The sequence below is a fragment of the Adiantum capillus-veneris genome, chromosome 9 (genome assembly GCF_014529385.1).
Source record: "Adiantum capillus-veneris isolate H3 chromosome 9, ASM1452938v2, whole genome shotgun sequence".
Taxonomy (NCBI): domain Eukaryota; kingdom Viridiplantae; phylum Streptophyta; class Polypodiopsida; order Polypodiales; family Pteridaceae; genus Adiantum; species Adiantum capillus-veneris.
This window is the reverse complement of record NC_140939.1, coordinates 135,840,490-135,866,669: the sequence shown is the minus strand read 5'-3', so window position 1 is coordinate 135,866,669 and position 26,180 is coordinate 135,840,490. Positions and strand designations below refer to the sequence as shown.

At 47.8% G+C, this 26,180-nt stretch overlaps 1 protein-coding gene across 1 annotated transcript in view; it reads right to left on the bottom strand.

Annotated features, from left to right (window-relative positions):
• The window catches only part of LOC147451218 (formin-like protein 14), a 56,327-nt gene that overhangs the window by 7,788 nt on the left and 22,359 nt on the right, over positions 1 to 26,180 (bottom strand). The window contains exon 8 of the mRNA XM_086520182.1: positions 263 to 361. Coding sequence (XP_086376308.1) covers positions 263 to 361 — 99 coding nt within the window. The remainder of the gene's footprint in view (positions 1 to 262; positions 362 to 26,180) is intronic.

The window sequence follows — 26,180 nt, the reverse complement described above, 5'->3', positions numbered from 1 at the left end:
TGAACTAGTTGTCTCAAAAACAAAAGGGGGGGGGGGGGGGGGGGGGGGGGGGCGGGGGGGATGATTAGATATTGGGAATACTCCTCCGTTAAAATCAGCATCATTCTACATTTTATTTTGGGGTATGTGCCCTCAATATGTTCAACTCTGTGTGTGTGTGTGTGTGTGTGTGTGTGTGTGTGTGTGTGTGTGTGTGAGAGAGAGAGAGAGAGAGAGAGAGAGAGAGAGAGTTAACTAGCAAGTTGCCAAAAGAGGCACATACCTTTAGCGTGTCCATTTCCTCTTTTGTAGGACAGTGCTTGATTAAGTTCTCAACCTGATCAACATCTAGAATAGATCCATCCAAGGCCAAGATAGCACTCTGCCACAAACAATTCAATTTCAGTAGGCTTTTATAACATACGTAATCGTAGCTTTTAAAACGCAACTCACATGATCATATCAATCTCTCTCTCAAATCAGCAGTGACATGATCGCAACTCTCCCGTTCATTTCCCCCTTTTGTCAATTCCCAATTCCTTACTTGGATTGCCCCCTACCCACATTTATGTATGGCCAGGAGACTGTGGAGTACACAGATGCATATACCTATCTTGGGGTAGTCTTCGGTGGACCGGTGTTTTCACTAAGGAGAGCATCAGAGACTAGACTGACGAGAGCATATGCAGCTTTGGGAGGACTGAAGAGGATGTGTTCGCAGGTTCAGTTTCAGGAACCGAGAACAAAGCTTTGGCTCTTTGACACTATAGTGACTCCAGCTATGCTCTATGGAGTTCAGGTATGGGGACCCTCAGTAGACCACCATGGGAGATCTGGCAACACAAATGGATGGAGATGTATGGAGAGGCCTGCATACATGGATACACATTTATCTCATGGGATAAGATGCGCTATTGGACAGATACGCACATCCTCACATCAGCTCCACTCGAGACTGGCGGATTTTGAGGGGTGCTGGCAGGAGCCAGGATATGTCACCTATGTAACCAGAGACAGAGCTGCACTATACATGTCACTGTCCGGCATACTATGAGATACGCGGCCGCTTCCACTGTCTATTCAGAGAAGGGTTCGGACCTTTTTCTAGCGTCATGAGATACAAGGATCAGAGGTGTCTCGGGATTGTTCCTGCTAGAGCTGCGCAGACTTAGGGAGAGCTTGCTGAGGACATCAGGGGAAAGACAGTCTCAGACACCAATCACAGATTTCTTTACACCAGATAGAGGAGAGCCAACGGAGCAATCATTACAGCAGATCTCAGAGCCTACTCATACTAGAGGTACACTGCTTGACCGAGCCACTAAACTTGGCAGATCCAGACGTCCACAACCTCGGGGGGTCTCCCACTACCGACGAAGGCTGCAACAGAAGATACAGATCACTCTAGCTCGACACGCAAGACGCCCAACCAAAGTTCTGACCATGGAGGAGGTCGATGAGATCCGACAGCGACCGATGAGAGATTTCATCTGAACCCAAGCATCCCCCCCCCCCCCCATTTCCTTTCTCCTTAGTGTTTTAGTGTTAGTTCTCTGTAACTTTGTAACTTTGTAATTTCCGTACTCAGACATGGTATCAGATTCACCAATTGTAACTTTTTGGTCTCATAGGTCATTTTAGCCTTTTTTGAAGACGTTAATATAACATTTCATTTCTTCCACTTTTACCCTTTATTAGGTTATCCCTGGTCTACTTTTGTTTCACAACTGTATCTTTTGAAAGACGGTTGCAACTTTTGGTCTTGAAGTTCGTCTTGGCCTTTGTAGAAGTTGCTCTCTCTCTCTCTCTCTCTCTCTCTCTCTCTCTCTCTCTCTCTCTCTCTCTCTCTCTCTCTCTCTCTCTCTCTCTCTCTCTCTCTCTCTCTAGTTTTTTTTGGAAAAAGTCAGGGCTTTATATTACTAAGTACAATATAATCCCCAACGGATGCCAAAATAGCCTATCACGTGGGGTGTACAAGCTGAATGTAAGGAGGAGAGCCACTATAGTGACAACTCGACTAGAACAATTTCATGGTGGTCGGTGTGATGAGTGGAGGAGAAACCACCGAGGAGGGGCATAATGCCACGTAATCTGGCCACCTGTAAGTCTGAAGAAGAGTGGGGATCGGGCCCAACGCCGAAGGAAGGCAAATCGGCGAGCCTCGGCTGCTCGAGATGTACCACAGGAAGAATCCCACTGCCAAATCAGGGTGTGAATGATGTCCAGCCAAATGGCAGTGAGGGTATCTTGAAGGAGCTGTGGAGCCGCACTTAGAATGTGGAGACAACGAGCTCTCTAAACATTCCATAGTGTAATACTAGTGATGACTGAAAAAACTTCATCACGTGTCTGAGAATCCCCCTGCCAAGCAATCTGTGGTAGCATAGCCAAAGTCCCTCGCCGATAACCAGTCGAGGTAAGCATAAAGGCTGGATCTGTGTCTGAGCCCTCGTAGAAAAGATGCGGGTCGGGCATCGACATCAACCATGAGACAGATCCCCAAGTAAGAAATCCATGTTGAACACCTGCTCTGCTAAGTAGAAAGCAAACTGCAAGCCACACTACATGGGAAGCTGCGCATGACCAGAGACAGTGTGCAGGTGACTCAAGTAGTCGCAAAGGACAGCGAGTACATAACGGATCATGATCCATAGTAGCTAGCCAAGTCCCAACTGGAAGTCACGCATGTGCAATCATCCACATGAAAAAAGAAATACGACGAGCCGCATGTAAATCCCAGATGGCGGACCAAAACTGCTGCAGATAGGCATGGGAGAGGCCTGAATGTAACCAGAAACGCATACGAGTGGGCTGCTCTGGTTGTTGTCTCATCAATGCTAACCGTCCAATCCTGACAATGTACTCAAAGAAGGATACAGGTGCACCGGTGGGGTCAGAGAGAGGCCAATGCCACTCTCCTAGGTCCCAATAAAGCTGAGATAGGGCACCACCCTCCCACACCCAAAGCCTCCAAAGTGCAGCATCAGCGGAAGCGAAACAGGGGTCAACACAACGACACTTCCCACGGGAGCCAACTACCCTGATGGCCTCCCATCGAGCACCGCGAAAGACAAGGTGCGGAGAGGTGGCATCATATGTCAATCTAGCATGAATCCCCTGAGACTGGTCAGTATCAACTATGAACAGCATGGTGTCTAAACGAACTAATAAGAGAGTGCTCTGAGCAAAGAGGCCTTCCCAGCCACAATGGGGAGGCATCTGGACCATGCCTCGCATGACTGCATCCCACTGTGAAGGAACGGCTGAATCAATCTCAAGCAGTCTGTCTGTCACCCCGCGACCAATGTCATAATGTTCTGCCACAAAATCAGCATCCAGCATACGTGTCTCATGAAACAACCGCATAGAGGCAACAAGGCCAGTGTCCCAAGCAGCCCAATCAATGTGAGTCCTCTCTCCAAGCTGACGGGGTGGATTAACCGAAGAATCAAGAACTGCAGTATTCCAAATGAGAGGCTGGCTCCCAATCTCCTCACAACATGAGGGAGGTAAGCGTATGATAGCCCGTCGCATGGAAAGTTGAAACCCAAATCTGAAGGAGCGATCGGATGAAGGGTGAGAGGGTGGTGATGGACAATGGGGCATCCGTAAAGAGAAAACGATACCCTGTATGCCAAGTATGACCATCTCTAGTGCCGAGTCGTGGAGTCACTGCGCAAAGAGCGGCCTGAAGAAGCATCTTCCAAGATTCTTGGCCGGGAAAAAGACCCCGAACAATAAGCTTGGTAAGAAGGGCGCGGCTCTGTAACTCTAGATCAATAATGCCAAGGCCTTCCTCTAACCTCGGACGAATAATCGTGGACCAACGAACTCAAGCACGAGTATGAGTAGTCCCATCTGTGCCACTCCATAAAAAGTTCCGCACTAGTCGGCGGAGCTGAGCTATCACACCAGAATGTAACATCCAAGAAGAGGCCGTATACCATACTGTAGCCAGAATGACCTGGTTGGCAACCAATGCACGGCCACCCAACGACAGATGACGTGAAGACCAATGGCATAGCTTCCTCTCTCTCTCTCTCTCTCTCTCTCTCTCTCTCTCTCTCTCTCTCTCTCTCTGGAAAGTGGTTTGTCAGTCAACCTTGGTAAAACCAAAGGTCATGGTATTTAATACCACCCCAAAGTGGATCAGGAGGTCAGCATTCACATACGACCAGGAGCCTGTGGCGTATACAGATGCGTACACTTACCTCGGAGTGGTTTTTAGTGGGCCAGCATTTTCATTGAGGAGGGCAGCAAAGACTAGATTGATGAGAACCCATGCAGCATTGGGTAGATTGGAAAGGATGTGTTCATAGGTTCAGTTTCAAGAGCCTAGGACGAAGCCCTGGCTCTTTGACACTCTGGTGGCTTCTACATTGCTTTATGGAGCTGAGATCTGGGGACCTTCATTAGATCATCACGGGAGGACAGGCCGCAGTGATGGATGGGGGGACATGGAGAAGCCTCTAGTCTCTATGATCTCGCGGCTCATTAGAGCCAAGGCCTCAGTACCACGTGCTATTGTTCGAGCAGAGCTAGCTGAAATCGGCCCGTAGGGCGGTAGGCGTTGGCTTTCACCCAAAATTCTTTACTTTAGACACACACACACAGAGCACTTTGCAAAGAGAAATACGACGGGAATTAACACTTGAATACACACGGCTCGGAAGCTAGAATGCTCCGAGCAGACGCCGACAACCTGTAGGCCCCAAAATTGGCGCCCCTTTCAGTATTTCTTTATTCTTTATCAAAGGGAATAAAACCTGTGATCTCCCACAAGCTGCCCCGCACTAGCTAGGCTAAGAAACACATGTTCTGGCCCGATTTCGGCAACATAACTGTACTAGGACGCTTCACAGTCAATATCCCCACGCAATAGGTGACTTTCCCGACGCATACGCACACTTTGCAAAACCTGGCGAGAATCTGCAGCACGCTGAATTCTCTGTTTTCTGCCACGAAAATGCACCAGTTCACCTGTACAGCGGTCCCCTTGCGTCCCCGAACCTCCTGGGGGTATTAGGGTCTGTTTAGGGCCGAAACCCTAAACCTGCAAAAATACACAGCAGGCTGTAATTCCCTGTTTTGGGCTCCGTTTCGCGCGCCGGTCGCATCAGTAGCAAGACCTCGAGCTCCCGCACCTGTAGGGCTACTTGCCCTTTGAATCGGACGAGAAATCTGGCGTGAAACCTCTCCGAATTCACCTGTACCTGCGGGGGATTAGCCGCTAGCTAATCAAGTACCTGTGCAAGAGGCTCTTGCCTCGGCAATCACGCATGAACCCACATAACTGTACATTGGTCAAATGAAAAGCCCACTAGTGGGGCATAACATACTGCTCGTAGGGGAGAGAGAGGGCAGAGCGTAGCGTGCAGGGCATCACTCCTGGCACCGCACTGTACATAAGAGGGAAAGGAAGCACTCCATAGCTCTTAACCTGTGACAAATTGCATAATGAGGCCTCTCCCAGCTTAAAAATCAGCGCCCAATTTTCCTTGCATTGGAAAGTGCACAAAAATGTGCCACTTGGCGCATTTACAAGCATTTTCCCGTTTCGGGTTCGCCGCTTAAAAATATCCTGACCGGTTGCCCAGTTGACTTCGCGGCAAAGTTGTAAAATGTTCCCCTAGTCATACCGAAGGTAATGACGCGAACACATTTCACGGCCCAAAATATCAATTCCCTAAATTTTAGGAGATGCTTCCGTTGGGCTCCCACTGGTCTTCTGACCATCTATCCTCATTGGGACCTCATCCAAAAATGCAATGTGGCCCAACTATTGGATACTTTCAGTTGGTAGTCACACCTTGACTTTAGGCCTTTATTGAGTTCACTTCCCAGTATCCACCAACTTGCTAAGTGCGACGGGGGGACCTATATGATCTTGCTCTGAGCCTAGACATCCTCTTACCATACGAATTCTAGTGCCGACCACTACCCATCTGCGGGTGAAACTACCGTTCACATTGGCCATGCAATGACGGACCGTTTGCTACTTCAAGAAGAGGGTCTCAAAAATAAAACAAAACCCCTTGGAAAGAAACCAACAACTAAAGTTAGCAGTTGCCACGTCCTCGTGACATAGTTAATAGTTGCCACGTCCCCGTGACATACCCCCCTCTTGAAATCGCAAACGTCCTCGATTGCGTACCATAAATACACGTCATTGATGATCTTGTGCTATTAACACTCTTTTATCATCGCATGTATCCGCAAGAAAGGTCATAACATATAGATACAAATGACTTAATGAAGCCTTCATACTTTTGTCATTTCCACCTATTACACTGAATTCATATGTACATTTGATGTACTAGCTCTATCATTAGCCCTCCTTTGCACACGTTGGGTTGGGGCATAAGTAGGCTGTAACCCAAAGGCTTCAAGGTAAAGCTGCAATACATTTGGTGACTCTGACAGTTCATGCTCTTCCATCCACTTTGCATCCATAGGCAGATAGTTCTTGAACTTCACCAAATAGCGTCTTGCAACTTGTCCTTTAACTTTTCTGTCCTTATGTGCCAAAACTTGCTCAAGTACCAGGATCTCATCAAGTTCCTCAACTTCTGGCTGATCCTCATCTGGCACATCACCCACGAAGGGTCTTAGAAGACTCACGTGAAACACATTATGAATCTACCATGCATCAGGCAATTTCAGCCTGTAGGCCACATCGCTGATCTTGTCAAGCACTTGAAAAGGCCCATAGTAACGCATGCTGAGCTTAGGAAACAGTCGTTCCTTGCCCTTCATCTTCTTTAACCTTGCCTTTTCGAACCTTAACAGAACCCAATCACCAGGTGATAGTAGCAATTCACGACGGTGACGATCAGCAGCCTTTTTCTGCTTTGCATGAGTCTTCTATAAGGCAACTTTAATCTTCTTATACATCTCATCCATGTTCTCAACATATCGATCTACCTCAAAGATCTTGTCCTTTGTATGCAAAATGGGAGGAACCTTTTTGCCCCCTTCAACAATCTCAAAAGGTGCTTTGCCAGTAGACGAATGCACCGTATTATTGTACGCATACTCAAGCATAGACAAATACTGTTCCCACTTGCCCTTATTATTTGACACATAGCATTTCAGCAGATCTAAGACAATAGAATTAGCCTCTTCTGACTGTCCATCAGTTTGTGGATGAAACGAAGACGAGAACTTGAGCGTAGTGCCCATGTTCTCAAACAATCCTCTCCAGAACAAACTGGTCATGCGAGGATCACGATCACTGATAATCGATTGTGGCATACCATGGTACTTAAACACATTGTACATAAACAAGCGTGCCATCTGATCAGATTTTATCTTCTTCCTGACAGGGATAAAATAGGCCTGCTTGTTGAACCTGCAGATAATGGTCCATATACCATCACTCCCTGTTGGTGTCCTTGGAAGATCAAAGATAAAGTCCATAGCAATGCTTTCCCATGGCTTATCCGGAATCGGCAGTGGTTGTAGCAACCCTGGTGCCTTTTGCCTGTCAAACTTGACCTTTTGGCAAACTATGCATGCTCGCACAAAGGCATCCACATCTCTCCTCAAGGTAGGCCAATAGAAGAATGTCTCTACCGCTTTAATTGTCGCATCAATGCCACGATGCCCTGCATACGGTGGGACATGACTCTCTTCCATGACTTATGTCGCAGTGGCCTAGTGACACAAAGTCTGCCATGCATCATCATAAAACCATCTCTAAGGAGGTAGTGCTGGTGATGTTGCCCCTCTTGTAACTGTTCAAAGATCCTTGCAAAATCTTCATCAGCAGTATACTGTTCCTTCATGTCATCTAACTCATGATGATAAGGAATTGACACAGCTGAAATTTGTGGCTTTCTTGATAACGCATCAGCCACAACATTCTTCTTGCCTTCCACATGCATAATCTGGAAGTGGAACATGGAAAGAATGTTTGCCCATCGCATATGCTTTTCGGATAACTTTGACTGTGTCAAGAAGTATCGCAAGGTCTGATGATCTGTTTGGACAACAAAATCAGCACCTAAGAGGTAGTGCTTCCAGCTAGAAAGCGCATGAATCACGGCCAAGAGCTCTTTCTCATAGACTTGCATAGTCCTCTCTGGCCCTTGCAAAATTCGGCTTTCATAAGCTACTACCCGTCCATCTTGCATTAGCACTGCTCCGATGCTACTACCACACACGTCACACTGGACCACAAATGACTTCCTGAGATCTGGAAAAACAATAACTGGATCTGAAGTCAACTTTTCCTTTAAGAGACTAAAAGCTGAAATCTCTTTTTGGGTCCATCTGAAAGTGACCTCTTTCTTTTGCAATGCGTGAAGAGGCGATGCTATCTCTACATAAACCTTCTATAGTAGGAACACAATCCCAAGAAGCTTCTGACATCGTGCACAGTCTTCAAGTCTGGCCATGTCTTGATAGCTTCGACCTTTGCGGGATCCATTCTAACACCATCCTTTGAGACTATGTGGCCCAGAAAGTGGATCTCTTCGAGGAAGAATTCACTTTTCTTAGGATTGACAAGTAACCTGTGACAACACCATCCTTTGAGACTATGTGGCCCAGAAAGTGGATCTCTTCGAGGAAGAATTCACTTTTCTTAGGATTGACAAGTAACCTGTGACTGCGCAGCTCTTCAAACACAATGGTCAAGTGACGCCTATGCTCCTCTTCATTCTTCGAATACACTATCATGTCATCGAAGAACGTTCCAACAAACTGTTGATGCGAGCGGAAAATCCAGTCCATCATTCTGTTGAACGTGGCAAGAGCATTTGTTAGCCCAAACGGCATCACTAGAAACTCATAAAGACCAAATGTCGTTCTAAACGCAGTCTTGTGCACATCCTCTGGCCTTATACGAATCTGATGGTACCCACTCTTAAGGTCTATCCTGCTGAAAATTGCAACACCCTCTAAACGATCGAGAATATCATCAATTCTAGGAATAGGGAACCTATTCTTGATGGTATTCTTATTCAACGCACGGTAGTCAATACACATGCGCCATGAGCCATCCTTCTTCTGCACTAGGAGCACTGGGGAGCAAAAGGGTGAAGAACTAGGCTGAATCAGTCCCTTCTCTAATAACTCCTCAACCTGGCCCATAATCTCTTTGTGTTGCGCCGCACTAACCCCGTAGGGAGGTCTATTTGATGGGCTACACCCTGGCACCAAATCTATCCGATGGTCCTCAAGTCTCTCTGGCGACAATTGCCACGGTAATGAATCAGAAAAACAGTCACTAAACTTTTGCAAAAATGCTGACCTTTCTTTATCTAACACAGACAAATTTGATTGATGACTATCTGAGACATCACGTGCAAAAATCAAGTACACAGAAAGATGATTCTTTATTACAAAAGTGATAGCAGAAGCAGATACAATAGGGATTGACTCTCCTTTAAGCTTTACATCCAAGATGTGAGTTTTGCCCCTATGCTGTACAGTGATCTTTTTGTTGTAGGCATCCAAGACTCCATGCCCTCGCAACATCCACGGGATCCCCAACAAGGCGTCACAACCTTCGAACGGCATGATGTAAAACTCTTCAGTGTCCACATACGACTGAATATGCAGACGCAGTTTTCCAATGATGGGAGTAACACACTCTGAGTGGCCAGGACATGCCAACCCTGCCTTTGTCGTGTACCCCATCTCTTCAACTCTGATGCCCAGCTTCATAGCTAACTCTGGTGAGATAAAGTTGGCTTTGGCACCTGGATCAAAGAAGATGAGTGTCGTCTGATCCCTAACTTTACCCCATGCCCTGCATAACTCACTGGCATCTGTGCTAGGCCTGTCACCCACCATGTCTGGCACTAAACCTGTCGTGGGTTTTGGCTTCTTGCCTTTCTGATCTTCTTTATCCTCTGAGTCAGCTGGCCTTTTCCTTTGTGGACAATTGATAGAAAAGTGACCAGGCTGCTCGCATATAAAGCATTTGTTCTCATCCATTTGGACCTTCTTTTCCTCGAGCGACTTGCGCACAAAAGGCTTCCTTTTCTGTTTCTTTGCCTGCGCTCCAGAAGTCCCGGCTGAATCCTTGTCTTTGGTGGCCTTTTCTGACCCCTGTGACGCATCAAGAGCCGTTTTCACGAAGGGCTTCTTCGCTGAATTTTTCTTTTGCTGCCCTCCTCTGTCACTGCTCGGAAATCCACTGTCCTCTCCTTTCAACAAGGCAAGACCAGTGTTCGCAACTTCCATAAGCTGAGTAAGGGTAGCCACTCTGTTCTTTATACAGTAATCGCGAAGCCCTTTAGGCAACCCACAAAAGTACTTCTCTATCTGCTCTGTCAATGACACAAATCTGTAGGAGGTCACTCAGAGTAACGCTTTACAAAACCTCCTATTGTACTCCAGCATGCTCTTGCACGAAGCTGAAGTAAGCTGGTGCCAATCTGTCAGGACGTCGGAATCAAATTCATTTGATAGCCAAGCAGATGCAAACATTTGCTTGAAGTAAACCCAAGTGGCGGGTGTCTGTCCTTGCATTAACAATGTCGTCCACCATGTAAGCGCATTGTCCTTTAAGAAAGTGGCAGCTTTCCTCACCTTCGAGGCCTCTATAAAATTCCCTCCCGCATAAGCTGTGTCAAACTGCTGGAGGAAAGTGAGGGCCTTTGTCTTATCCTCGAAACCACTAAAGGTACTTAACTTTACCGCTGCACCACCTTCTTTGTAGCCTTCGGCTTTTCTAGTGCCCCCAAGTTGTCATACGGAATGGTTTGCAACATGGGCACTGTAGTAGGCATGATCATCACGTGTTGGCCATTCACAATTTGCGTCAGAGGTGCGATATCTGGCTGCTGTCCAGAAAAACCAGCCATGCCAAAATGACCCTGTGGCACCCCAAACTGGCCCTGGTTGCAGTGGAAACCTTGTTGCATGCCGATACTACCATACATGGGGTACTGTTCCTGGCATGTACGGCTGACTTCCAGGCGCATAGCCAGCCATACTTTGGAACACTGATCCACCCCCGAAATACCCAGGATGTACCGTGGGTGGTGGAAAAACTGAGTGCATAGCCTGGTATCCAGCTCCATGTCCATTCAAGACAGCATGCTGGCTCTGAAAGGTGGCGGGCTGAACTAGCATAACCTGTGGAATAGGCATTCTAGCCACCTGTTCAAGCACGGGAGGAACCTGCTTTGGAGCCCCCGACTCCACAATATGCGAGTGTTCCCTTTCCTCCTGCACCACATGAAGTACCTGGGCTTGAGCATCAACAAGCTCCGTACGCGGTGTAGGTTGCCTATTTTGCTGTTGCACTGGTGGCGCTTGCAAGAATTCCATAAACCTCGGATTCTGCACTAGCTGCGAAAAGACATTCACCGGCAACTAACTGAGTCTTGAATGCATCATCCTCAAGTTGCCCAGTCATAAAGCCCTCTACTACTGGAGGGACATTTACGTTGAAAGGAGGTATAGACTGACGTGGCCGTGAGCTCTCGCCAATTTAAAAAACCATAGGAATCTCCTACTTGTCCGTTGAAGAGGAACCCTCTTCCATAATTCCCTTCCCCTTGTCGGCCATAGTGTAATCCCCGCGTTCCTGCACTCTGTGTCATTACCCTAAACAATCCAGGCTCACTCTTTAAGGAAAAAGTGATTGATGTCCCGGCAACGAAACCATGAAACCGGCCCGTAGGGCGGTAGGCGTTGGCTTTCACCCGAAATTCTTTACTTTAGACACACACACACAGAGCACTTTGCAAAGAGAACCTACGACGGGAAGTAACACTTGAATACACACGGCTCGGAAGCTAGAATGCTCCGAGCAGACGCCGACAACCTGTAGGCCCCAAAATTGGCGCCCCTTTCGGTATTTCTTTATTCTTTATCAAAGGGAATAACCTGTGATCTCCCACAAGCTGCCCCGCACTAGCTAGGCTAAGAAACACCTATTCTAGCCCGATTTCGGTAGCATAACTGTACTAGGACGCTTCACAGTCACTATCCCCACGCAATAGGTGACTTTCCCGACGCATACGCACACTTTGCAAAACCTGGCGAGAATCTGCAGCACGCTGAATTCTCTGTTTTCTGCCACGAAAATGCACCAGTTCACCTGTACAGCGGTCCCCTTGCGTCCCGGAACCTCCTGGGGGTATTAGGGTCCGTTTAGGGCCGAAACCCTAAACCTGCAAAAATACACAGCAGGCTGTAATTCCCTGTTTTGGGCTCCGTTTCGCGCGCCGGTCGCATCAGTAGCAAGACCTCGAGCTCCCGCACCTGTAGGGCTACTTGCCCTTTGAATCGGACGAGATTTCTGGCGTGAAACCTCTCCGAATTCACCTGTACCTGCGGGGGATTAGCCGCTAGCTAATCAAGTACCTGTGCAAGAGGCTCTTGCCTCGGCAATCACGCATGAACCCACATAATTGTACATTGGTCAAATGAAAAGCCCACTAGTGGGGCATAACATACTGCTCGTAGGGGAGAGAGAGGGCAGTGCGTAGCGTGCAAGGCATCACTCCTGGCACCGCACTGTACATAAGAGGGAAAGGAAGCACTCCATAGCTCTTAACCTGTGACAAATTGCATAATGAGGCCTCTCCCAGCTTAAAAATCAGCGCCCAATTTTCCTTGCATTGGAAAGTGCACAAAAATGTGCCACTTGGCGCATTTACAAGCATTTTCCCGTTTCGGGTTCGCCGCTTAAAAATATCATGACCGGTTGCCCAGTTGACTTCGCGGCAGAGTTGTAAAATGTTCCCCTAGTCATACCGAAGGTAATGACGCGAACACATTTCACGGCCCAAAATAGCAATTCCCTAAATTTTAGGAGATGCTTCCGTTGGGCTCCCACTGGTCTTCTGACCATCTATCCTCATTGGGACCGCATCCAAAAATGCAATGTGGCCCAACTATCGGATACTTTCAGTTGGTAGTCACACCTTGACTTTAGGCCTTTATTGAGTTCACTTCCTAGTATCCACCACTTGCTAAGTGCGACGGGGGGACCTATATGATCTTGCTCTGAGCCTAGACATCCTCTTACCATACGAATTCCAGTGCCGACCACTACCGTTCACATTGGCCATGCAATGTCCGACCGTTTGCTACTTCAAGAAGAGGGTCTCAAAAATAAAACAAAACCCCTTGGAAAGAAACCAACAACTAAAGTTAGCAGTTGCCACGTCCTCGTGACATAGTTAACAGTTGCCACGTCCCCGTGACACTAGCTGCCCCCCCACTAGTGGTTGAGGCACTCACTAGATCGGTCTCCCTCATACACCGCATGAAGGAACTTCCCAGAGACGGATATGCCCGCCTTGCACTTGAGTCCTCTCGACAGTTAGCCATGCACGGAGATACAGCATGCTAGTATGGGGAGATGACATCATGGTTTCAAGCGCATGGGTTTAGCATAGACAGATTGCCTCCCTTCCAGTACTCACTGGATGCACCCTCTCTGACTCTTACACAGTCCGAGATCACCAGGCTCATCCGCCAGGACTTGACTCAGCTACACACCAGGAGGACATGGATACAGCCAGCACAGGAGCTGGGCACGAAGATGGCTTTCTACAGAGAGCATCTCCTCCAGCTTACGATTGATGGTTTTGTGACGAGGCCCAGATACATGGACACCCACTTGTCTCATGGGCGACGATGTGCTATCTGCCAGATACGTACATCTTCACACGAGCTGCGGATCGAGACTGGGAGATATAGCAGAGTACCAGCAGAGGCCAGGACATGCCCCCTGTGTGACATCGAGCCTGAGACAAAGTTGCACTACACATGCCACTGCCCCGTCTACTACGAGATACGAGGCCGCTTCCATTGCTTGTTCAGAGAGGGCTTTGGACCATTCTCCAGAGTCATGCAGTACGAGGATCAGAGATGCTTGGGTTTGTTTTTGCTCGAGCTTCGTAGACACAGAGAGAGCCTGATGAGAGGAGAGGCTAGCCAGTCCCAGAGACAGATCACAGATTTCTTTAGAGCTGCCACTCGACATCCGGAGGAGTTACTACCACAGCTGAGCTCGTCGTCTCACACAAGAGGCACACTGATCGACCGAGCGACTGAGCTGGGAAGATCAAGACGCCCACGATTGCGGAGGACTACACAGCATCGGCGGAGGCTGCATCAGAGGATTCGGATCACTTTGGCTCGACATGCACGACGCCCGGTCAGACTACTGACCATGGAGGAGATTGATGAGATCCGCCAGCGACCAATGCTGGATCTCTTTTGATCTAGCTATCCCAGCTAGCTGCTGTTTACACCTAGTAGTTTAGGATTCCATAGTATTTTATTGTGACATTTGTCATTTCATTCATTTTCATCATCATCATCATCATTATCATCATTTTTGTCATTGTTGTCATCTTGTTACTCTGACTCTGACTTTGTATCAGATCCACCACATTGTAACTTTCTGGTCTCATAGGTCACTTTGGCCTTTTGAAAAGGTTAATATAACATTTCATTTCATTTCATCTCTCTCTCTCTCTCTCTCTCTCTCTCTCTCTCTCTCTCTCTCTCTCTCTCTCTCTCTCTCTCTCTCTCTCTCTCTCTCCCTCTCTCCCCCCTCCTCTCTCTCTCTCTCTCTCTCTCTCTCTCTCTCTCTCTCTCTCTCTCTCTCTCTCTCTCTCTCTCTCTCCTCTCTCTCTCTCTCTCTCTCTCTCTCTCTCTCTCTCTCTCTCTCTCTCTCTCTCTCAAATAGTGCCTACTCTGAGAGCAAGTACATCACTGTTTGCATAGCAGGCCCGTAGGCATCAAACGGAAAAATGAAAATTGGATACAACTAGGCACATGGCCAAACAGAAAAGACTCAAGACCAAGGTTAAAAAACCTCTCCTAAGAGGGTAAAAAGTGCCCTAGCAAGCTAAGGATGTCCGTAGCTTTTGAAAGATACACACTTCGGCCAAAAGCCCAGTCAGCAAACTAAAAATCAAAAATATAAGGCACCAAAAGCAACCAACAATAAAGATGGCAATGAGCAGCTACAAGAACCTCGATGTCGAGCAAATGCGGTAAAATTTAACCGCAAGAGGTAATAGAGGAATAGAAGAAAGAGAGGAGTTGGTGGCGAAGATGAGAGAGAAGAGGCAACTGACATCACCAAGATACTTCAAGAGTATGGCACGAGGTGGGTAACAAAGCACTGCACCCGAGTTCACAAGAAGCTTTCATCCAAAAGAGCACGCAGTCCACTTGCTGAAGGTGGCTCTCCTAGACCATTGCTGGAGATGGTCTAGGAGACTGTAGGAGGCTTTGACACAACATCCATGTGGAAACCAACTAAAGAAGCTTCATAGAAAGAGCTAAAAAGAGTGCAGTTGGCCAACCCCAAACAAACTGTAACAAGCTTGGACACTTCAAGCGAGAAATCAATAGCAACACACAAAACAGAAACTTCATAATCACTGAACTTTGAGAGAGAAAGAAAGAAAAGAAAGAAAGCTTTATTAACATCTTCGAAAGGCCGAACTCGACCTATGAGACAATATCATATACATGTGTTGATGCTCTAGGCATCGGAAAATTTAAAAACAAAGGGTACAAACTGAAATGAGCCTATACTATGCAAAAGGGTGTGGTAGGGTGGTGCATGTAGTGTACAATGTATAGTGTGGGTCCTCGTGTCGAGGTGTGCTCACGCATCATCAGGCTCAACTAGGGGCTGCAAGGTGATACCACCATGAGATGATAGGGAGGGTATCTAAAAACAAGCAACATATGTAGGGTAGAGAATGTGGTACATCGGTGGTGGCCTGCTCAGGTATCTCTGGAATGTTGGATCCCCTGGTGCTGGTACATGACTCTGCTCTAGATACTGATGGTGTAAGGTTAGTATCCTCGAGATCTCCCTCTGGTGACACCCATGTGTCCTGTATCCTGGGAGCCTCGGTCTCCGACGTGCCCTCTGAGACTCTGCCTGCAGAAGGGTAAGCCCTCTACTCTGTGTAGGTAGTGTGGGGGGGTCTGGCCTTGCTCGTCGGAAAAACTGTGTGATGGTAGTCTGTGTCCTGCTATCCTGACTCTGGCGTGGCTGTAACAACTGCTCTCGAACCTCTAAAGCCGCAACCAGGAACTGGCCAAACCTCCTCTGCTCTCGGCCTAACATATGCTGCTGTAATGAGTCTCCAATGCCATATCTCTCTCTCAGCTCTGTATATGCTGGGCATCTCATGACAAAATGCTCCTCACTCTCCACCTCTGTCTGGCAAATCCGGCATGTACGCTCCTCTCGTGGTATGCCTCTGGCTCTGCCACTCTCAATCTCTAGCTGATGTGATGACACTCGTAGCTGGCCAATGTTGACCCGAAGTCGGTGTGGCATGTACTCTTGCATGTATAATGGAATCTCAATGAATCCCTGCTCTGAGAACCTCAGAAAATGCTCATAGTAATATAGCATTTTAGGAGGTAGGGTGTCTGTGGGCCTGCGCCATGTCCTCTGAATATATGTATGCCACCTATCTGATGACCCTATTCTGCTCAGAGCGTGAGAGGGTATAGGTCGGGGCCTGGGTGTCATACTGGAGTGGTGGTAGTCTATCGATATCAAAACCGTGCTGAGCTAGCCAATCTCTTGTCTGGGCATACAATGAGCTAGTGTCCCCTGCCTGTGCCATCTCTCTAGATGCAATGAAGGCTCTATGAGAGATCCTATCTGGATCCATATCTTTGAATCTGCGAAGAAGGCAAACAGTCTGAAAGAGTGCCTCTACCAACATCGGTGGTGCAGCCAGCTCAGCTCTAATAATGTCGTGTGGAACTGATGGATTGCTGCGAATCATCCTGGAGATCATAATAATCTGTGGCCTCTCTATCTGTGTCCATACTGAGTCTGCCAGTCTCGGTCCCCAAATGGCCGAGGCATACATGAGTGCAGGTGTGACCAAGTGTGTCGAAGAGCCACCCCTTCGTCCGGGGCTCCTGGAAGTGGGCCTGGTGGCACTCTCTCTCCATCAAAGCTAGTGATGCGTATCCTCTGGTAAGTCTATCTCTGGCTGCCTGTGTCATGGAGAAGGTCCCTGATGCTGCGGTGAATGTAACCCCCAGATATACATATGAGCCTGTCACCTCTATATCCCCTCCAGCTACTGTAAATCTACTCTGTCGACGAATCTGAGCCGATGTATGGAATATGAGAACCTTGGTCTTGCCAAGGTTCACCGTGAGTCCTCTCTGTGAGCAGAAATCATCCAGGGCCTGCAAATGTAGTTGTAGTCCCTCTGCCATCTCTGACATCAGGACAATATCATCTGCATATAAGAGTATGTGTACAGTAGTCCCTGCAACATCCACACCCTCTCCACCCCTGTGCAAGATGAAGTCTACAATCTCGTCAATGTATAGACCAAAGAGTGTAGGTGATAGGGGGCAACCTTGTTTCACACCAATGGTGCTCACAAGGGTGTCAGATAATCCACCCGGGCATCTCACTCTGCCAGATACATGCTCATACAATGCATAGATCCCCCATGCCATCTCCTCTCCAATCCCAAGCGCAGCCAAGCATCGGAAAAGTCTCTCTCTAGGTACTGTGTCAAATGCTTTGCGGAAGTCAACGAAGCAGCAATATAATATCCTCTTCCTCACCCGTGTCTGGTCGATCAGACAACGAAGGGTGAAGATATGATCAATAGTAGAGAAAGCTTGGCGGAAGCCTACCTGTCCTGGTGTCCTCATGCCCTCTCCCTCTGCTAGAGAACTGAGCTCCTCCTCTAAAACCGCGCCATATAGTTTGGCCAGTATAGGACCAATCATGATAGTGCGATATGTGCTAGGATCCATGGCATCCCCAGATTTGTGGATAGGCACGATGGTGTGCGCTGTCCACGACTCTGGGAATCCCTCTGAAAGCGCGCGGTTGAAGAGGTGGGCAATGAGTGGTGCCAATGCATCACAGCCATATATAAGATGCTCTGCCTGTAGGCCTGCCTGATCTCTAGCCCTCCCATGCTGTAGGTGGGATATAGCTTTCTTCACCATGTGGGTGGTGAAGAAAGTAGATGATGTGGGTCGGGTAGCCGATGGCGTAGGTATGGGTGGCTGTCCTGGGATCTCGTATAAGCTCTCGGCATATCTGTGCCATGTCGCTGGGTCCTGAATAGGAGTGGATGGCCTGGGAGGTCTGATCCGACGCCATGCCTCAGCACTATTCTTGCTCATGAGTAAATGATAGATGTCCCAATACTGGTGCTCCTCCCACTCCCGTCTTTTACGACGGGTAAGTGTCTGCATCTTGCGCTGAGCCTAGCGATGTGTAATCTCCCCTCTGATCTCCAGTATATGTAGGTGTCTGTGTAGATCTCGGCATTCGTCGTCGTACCACCTGTTTTGTGGCATAGTGCCAGTGCGTGGAGGGTGTGTGTGTATGCGATGTGGGAAACTTTGAGTGGCTGACTCGTGTAAGATGGATGTAATGTGTGTGGTGAGTGTGTCCAGAGGTGCTGTGGGGTCTAAGTGTATAAGGTGCTCATGCAGGTGATGTATATAAACAGGAGTGAGCTCATGAGTGAAAGAAATGGTAGTGTAAGTGTGAGGGGGGAGGCGGGGGGGTCAGCAAGCTGTGTAGCAAAAAGGGAGAATGTGAGATAAGTATGATCCGCCCCTATCGGTGTGCATGCAACGCTGAAGGAGTGTATAAGCTCTGCTGTCTGGGTAGAGCCCAACAAATAGTCTACTGTGCTCTCTCCGCCACTGTGTGGGAAGCAAGTGAATCCCCCAGAATCTGGCCACCTCGCCATCCCGTTATAAATAACAAGATGGTGCCTGCTGCCAAGCTCAAGAAGGTGTCTGCCATATCCAGTGTTGTCCTGTCCCCCATCTGCAGACACTCTACTCACCCCCATGTCCTCTGCATCAAGTGCCCTCATGATCTCCGGCTGCTCCATATCATAGATCTCACTCTGTCGGCTCTATGTCCTCCCGTTGAAGTCCCCCATGAGGAGGACTTCCCCGAGTGATGTGTAGTGAGAAATGTCCTCCGACAGTCGAGAGTAGGGGTCCTGGATAGCATATCGTGATCCATGTGGTGAAAAGTAGCATATGGCAATGTATAGCCCTCTCTCGTGGGTGAGCTCTAGCCGTACCCACATATAGCATGCCTCCTCGTCTCTACTCATGACCTGTATCCGGTTGTGTAAGCTCTGTTTGAATAGTATGGCCACCCCTCCTGACCCCCGAGCTGTACTCTGTCTGGTGATGGTCCTGTAAGTCGGCGCGGCGGTATTGGCCCCAAAATCTGGCGCCCCTTTCGGTATTTATTTTTCATTTATCATTGCAAAGTACAACTCCCGAGGGACCTATGCTCTTAGACTCTGCGTCCAGATGCTCTCAAGAGTGAGGCCCTTAGGGCTCTTTTATTCTTACAAGGGATGTCCAAAAAAAGAGCCCCAAAAATCACCAAACTCAAAAGCAAACTGTCCCAAAAGCAATAAACTGTCAAAAGCAGTCAGCACAATTTTCGGGCTGCCACGTCAACGCTGCCAGCACGAATTACGAACATTCGTACAGCGTGCTACGTCGACACTTGTCAGCGTGAAACACAGATTGCCTCCCACATCAGCATATCAACGCGTTTTCGGGGATTTTTGCCACATTAGCTGCCTAAATGCTCATGCCACATCATCAATTTGTGACACAAACCAACAACGAACAAGTAACAACCAAAACCCCAAACAAACAACCCAAGCCAACCAAAAGAAGAGGAAAGAAAGCAAAAAAAACAAAGCAAACCTTACGGACAAGCTTCCACGCACACACTCAAAAGCAAACCTAAAGGACACACACACACACACACTCTAAAGGCAAGCTTCCACGCACACACTCAAACCCCCACACACACAGAAGCAACCATAAGAGGGGCACAAAGACACACACCAACACAAACACAAAAGCAAAAACAAAACAAGAACCAAAAAGGAAAGACCAAACCCGAAACTGATAGGGCACCTATGAACCAGCATAACCAGCATAGGATCCGCACCCCACTGACAATCTTCATCCATTCCCAAGAAAACCAAAGGACTTGTACCAATTGATGAGAGCACCACTCGCCAAGCAAAAGGTAGCAAGAGCATCTCGTAGACTGTCCAAGATGGGTGTGTCATATCGTACAAAGAGCATAGTATCATCTGTATACTCCTGATCCAACAAATTTGGTGAGTCATCCAAAGGCATAGTAAGACCTCTCAATTGTGGGGTCCTATGGCGCAAGAAGAGAGACATAGCCTCAGCAAAAACAAAAAGAAGTAGGCTGCAACGGGACATCCTTGACGAACAGAACAAAATAGTGGAAAACACCGTCCAATGTGGCCTCCAATTGTGAGAACGCTAGACGCAATACGGATACACCTCTAATCCACTGCAAGGGGAAACCCATCCTCTTAATAGTGCCCTCCAAGAAACCCCAATCTACTCTATCACAAGCCTTCTCAAAATCAAGAAGTATGAACGTTGTAGGCTTATCTGTATGACAAGCACACTCGATTGCTTCATAGAAAATGAAAATGTTATCCAAAATACATCAATCCTGCACAAGACCTATCTGTGAAGCATGGATGAGATCAAGCATCAAGGGTTTCAAGCACATGATCTTATACACGGGAGATATGAGAGTGATCGGTCTCCACTCTCGAAGGAACAATGCAATCTCCACCTTTCGGTATAAGAGAAATAAGCCTCGAACACGTAGATGCAAGCATCCCTCCTCTGTCAAATATGAGTTGAAAACCTGACAGCATAACAGTGCATCCTAGAACTGCAGAAGGACCTGTCTAGTCAACCAATCCTCTATAGGACAATAGGCACCATCTAGTCCAACCACGGTGTCATGCATCTCCAGCATAGAGAAGAGGGATAGTAACGTATGGCACATAGTCTCTGTAACCACAGCTTGTACATGAGACCAAACCTCTTCTCTTAGGACCCAAAATATCATTAGTAAGCTGATCAGCAATAAACAAATGCTCAAAATGATTTGAAGTTATGTCAAGGCTCATCAGGATCTGTGTGTAACATGTCTGCAGAATCACGTAAGGCTCTAATAGAAGTCCCCTTGGGACGCTCCCGGAAGTGTACAAAGAAATCCTTATTCATCCTATCCGCTTTGGATCTCCATTCCCAGACCAAAGCATGATAAGCGAATTCACATTTCTCAATTTGAAGGTGACTAAGTCTCTCTCTGGTGTCAACCTCGCGCTCACCCAAGAACTCATCTGCAAAAAACTCCTCGCGTCGTCGGCATATGCAACTCAAACGGTCCTGCAACTCCTGTTCCTTGCAGAACAGGCCTCGTCGCCACTCAGCATTGTATATCTGCAAGCCTCCAAAAACATAATGATGGATGTAGCCAGATGGGACACGAGATCTGCTGAACAAGTGCGTGTCCAAACATCCAAAATCAACTAAGACAATGAAGCATCCTCTCACACCAAGTCAGGTATGCATGATCCTAGTCTAGACATAGAGGAAGTCTCAAATCTCAAACGCAAAGAAACTGGGGCATGATCAGAGAGAGCAATGTATCGTAGTTGTCCGACCATGAGATGCTACAAAGGCGCTCACATAAAATCTATCAAGTCGCTCTAGCAGACGACCTTACTCCCTCCTAAATCTCCCTTTAAAACTACAATGATTGTGGCGTGCATGCCACAGATGACATATGCCACACATCGGTACCGGATCTGCAAAAAAAAAAAAAACAATCTCAAGCATCTCTCACACAGTGCTACATATGGTAAATGTAAGGATTCTAGGTACTAACCCTTAATTAAGTACTTAAACTCATGATTAAGACTTAAGAAACTTGAACTGAACTCAGAAACAAGATTCAGAAGACTCTGTGTTTGATTGATTGATTGACTGCCTGAAACCAAGTACAATAGGCTCCTTATATAGGAGACAAAGTGACACAAATGAAAAGACACGTCTCATGGTGAAGAGACGTAACTTTAGACGTAAAGACACATCCTTTCTGCGAAGAGCTGCAACCATTGGGCGAAGAGTCGCACCCGTAGAGCGAAGGGATGTGACCAATCGTCGAAGGAGTGTGGCTTTTGGCGAAGAGGCACGTCTTTTGGGCGAAGGGGTGTGACCATCCAAGCGTAGGGGTCCTCCTTGGCATGGCAGTGTATCTGCAACTAGGAGTGTATGTAATAGTGCAACATAGTCACAATCGTGACATTCACTCCCTCTTTAAATAAAACCCAAGGTAGTTGTAGAAACTCCGGGAGATGGAACTGTATTGTTGTTGTGCTTCTCCATCCAAAGCTCTTTCTGTTAAGTCCCATGTCATGACACAATTATTGACCATAACTATTTTTCCAAACTGAAACTGATCATATCTACAACTTGATAAGTGCCTTTGTCAAAGTCTTTTTTAACTTCGAGCTTTGTCCAATAAAAGATTGAATCTGTATCTGCTTCGAGTGAAATTATTGGTAAACTGACTTGAGTTTTCTTTTGAGTAAAGACCACTGGTTGGAAATCTGTAAGGTATTCCATTGGTTTGTCTGGAACAATAAAATCCTCCTGAAGGGATGTCGTAGACTAAGACAGAGCAATATTTGAAGGTATATCCATATGTAGAGGTTTATCTGTGGAACAAGTTGTGTCCAAAAATTCAATTGTAGCGACTAAAGTCGTGCTGCAAGAGTCTGCATCTGATTCTTTTGCATCGTTGAAGGCAAGCATTGGAGTCTTCAAGTTTGAAGAATTATCATTCACCATAGCATCTGGTATCTGTTTAGAGACAAAGACTGTATTCTGCAAGAACGGTGACGAGGCGAATTTTCCTACTTGGATCACAGCCAAAGAAGTGGTTATGTGCTTGTCAGTTGTCGCACAAGAACTAGAATCTTCTGAATCTTCAGCTTTCTCAGCGGTTATTAAGGCTTCCAATTGACAAGGGGGAGGTTGAGGAAGTTGTTGCCTCTTAGACCTCTGAAGGATCCTCTTGCACAAGGAAAGGATCCATAAATGTCACGTGACACATCCAACCCTATGTGTCCGTGGACAAGCTACTTCATAACAAGGGTTCCGTCAGTCCAGTCAATCTAGATTAGAAGTGTTCTGGCACTTCTGTGAGTCTGTTTGCAGACCATGCATGCCCAGGCACTTAGTGTAGATGAATATCCTCTGGTTGCACACAGCATAATCATAAGCATTCCCATCAGAATCCATCAGAATCCTTCAAGGGAATTTTCTAGTGCATTTAACCTATTTTCCCTATTTTTGACATTTTTCACTTATTAACTAAGTGACTTTTGTATATAAGCAAAATTGAGTAAGTTTGTATATAAGCAAACCTAGGCTAGCACTAATTGGCAGAAGAGGCAGCAGGAGCACCTCGCTCAACAGGTAACTTCTCAGCAAGATACCCCCTTGGTGGCGTTTTCCCTCCAAGCAAGACACCCCTTCATCTAGCGTTTTCATCATAGTTACAGGGGACGGGGGGGACGGGCCCTAGGGCCGGGGGACGGCTGTAACCGGGCCGGGACGGTAGGGGACGCCTTGGAACGACCGGGGGACGGGGACGGCCGGATCGGACGAGGTCGGACGAGGACGGCCGGGAACGGCAACTGTCAGGCGGGCTAAAAGTAGCCGTTTATGACCGTCTTAAACGGCTGTTTGCAGCCCAACTGCCACATTTTGGGGGGCCTTGGCCCTTAGGAGGCTATAAAAGGCTCCCTTGGGCCTCTTAATACTCATTCCAATTTCCCTCAAGCTCAAGCTTTCCTCTCTACTCAATGCTCAAGCCTCATAGCCTCATTGAGTCATTGCTCAAGGCTCAAGCATGACCATTGACTACTCTACACTCTAGTATCTACCCTTGAAAGTTGAGTCTCCACCCTCAAGTCTCTCCCTCTTCTACCCACTTTGAAGTTTGAAGCTCTCCTCTCCCTCTTCTACCCACTTTGAAGCTCTCCTCTACTCTCTCTCCACACAAGCTCTCCTCTAACTCCTCTAACTTCTAAGCTCTACTCAGTCAAGTCTCTCCACCATCATGTCATCTCAAGCCAACTCCACTTCTCAAGCCGGTTCTTCTCGAAGGAGGCCCACGGTGCAAACGTGGTCGTGGTGGGATGAAGTCGACTTTAGCACGCGTGGCAAAGGTGGTGGTGCAAGACCATGGACATGCAAGCTATGCCCATACAAGAGAACGGGTGGTTCAAACAAAGTGCGAGCTCGTCTTCTTCATGAACCAGGTCACGAGGTGAAGTTTTGCCCTCATGTAGCTCCCGAGAAGAGGTTGGATCTTCTTGAGAAGCTCACGGTGTATGAGGTTGCGGAAGCGGCCAAGAGGGGCCGTTTTGTAGCCGTTGATCCCTCCGCCACGGCGACACCGCGAGAGCAAAGGGAAGCCAACCTTGACGACATCTCTCGAAGCTTCAAGAGTCATGCATCTACACCGTCCTCTTCCGTTTCGCATCGCCAAAGCACTCTCAACGAAAATTGGAATCCTAAATTGAAGGAAGAGGTGGATAGGTCGGTTGCCCGATTCTTCTTCCACGACCACATTGCCTTCCATGCTTCGCGGTGAGTTTCCCTTGGCATATGCACATTGCAATCTTCCATTTTGTATTCATAATGGGTTATAACTTCTCAACTCTCGACTCTCCATACTAACACAACATGCTCTATTTTGTGTGGATAGGTCTCCATACTTTCGAACCATGGTTACGAAAATAGGGGAATATGGCTCCTCTTATGTGCCACCTTCATCGGAGAGGCTTCGCACCACCCTCCTTGACAAAGAGAAGCTTGCCGTGGAGCAAGCGGCTCAAGCAACAAAGGATTTGTGGGAGATCAATGGCGTCTCTCTCCTTGTAGATGGATGGAGCGAAACCCGCAAGCGGTTCATCCACGGGGTGGTGGCCTACTCTCGGGGGGAGATGTACTTTGTGGAGTCACATGATGCATCCGATAGTGGCAAGGCCGCCGAGATGCTTGCTGCGGAGTGGACAAGAACCATAGAGATCACCGGCCCGGAGAATGTCCTTTGTATGGTTGCAGATGGAGAGGCGTCAAATAGGCCAGCCGGAGCTATCATTGAGGGCATGTATCCCAGCATCCATGTCACATTTTGCATGGCGCATTGCCTCAATAACCTCCTCAAGGACATAGGGAACTTATCATGGATTTCACCCACCATTGGTGACGCCTCTCGAATTGTCTCCTTTGTGCTCAACCATCAAAAAGTGCGCCATGAATTCTCAAAGAGGAGCCACTTGTCCTTGCTCAAATATTCAGAGACAAGATTTGCATTCAATTGGCTTATGCTAGGCCGCTTGTCTACATGTGGCGGAGCCTTAAGGGGCCTCTTTCTCAGTGATGAGTTCCAGGCCATGCCGGAGTCTACATCAGCAGTAGGATTGAAATGCCGAGAATGGGCTGACGACGCCGCTTGGTGGGAGGAGGTGAAGACTCTTGACGCCATGGTCAAGCCTATTCTACACCTACTTCGAGTGGTGGATGGCTTGCAGCCATGCATTGGCAAAGTCTACAAAGCCATGGATCGGATGATAGAGGCACTTGAGAAGCTTGTGTCTGACCCTGTTCAGTATGCGGAGATTCATGGCTTGTGTGAGTCGAGGTAGAATGGATACTACTCTTCACTTCATGCGGCAGCTTATGTGCTTGACCCTGAGTTTCATGGAAGGCGTCAAGAGACCGACAAGGAGGTGAGCAAAGGATGGCGGCTTGCATTGGAGCGCCTTGATCCTAGCAGTGACATTAGGCGCAAGATTAGAGATGAGCTACTCAACTACAGGCAAAAGAAGGGCTCCTATGGATGTGTAGATGCACAGCTTGATCGCAACAAGATTGGCTCGATTTTGTGGTGGGAGGACTATGGAGGAGATGGCCCACATTTGCAGCGCTTGGCTGTTCGTGTCCTTAGCCAAGCATGTACCACTAGTTGCTTGGAGCAACTATGGAGTGTGTACAGCCACATTGCCTCTAAGAAGAGGAATCACATTGGGGTTCAGAGGGCCAAAGATTTGGTGTTTGTGAGCGCTAACTTGCGCATGCTTGCCAAGAGCGTCACACACAAGGCAGATCCTTTCACTGAGTGGGAGATGGCACAAGAGAATCCATCTATGGCCGATACTCTTTTGGAGGAGCTAGAGGAGGACTTCGAGCCTCAATGCGAGCCTCCCGAGCCCTCATACGTCGCTGACGACCTCAACTATGACGATGATATGGAGATTCAGCAGGCGAGCACTTCTTGAGTTTGATGA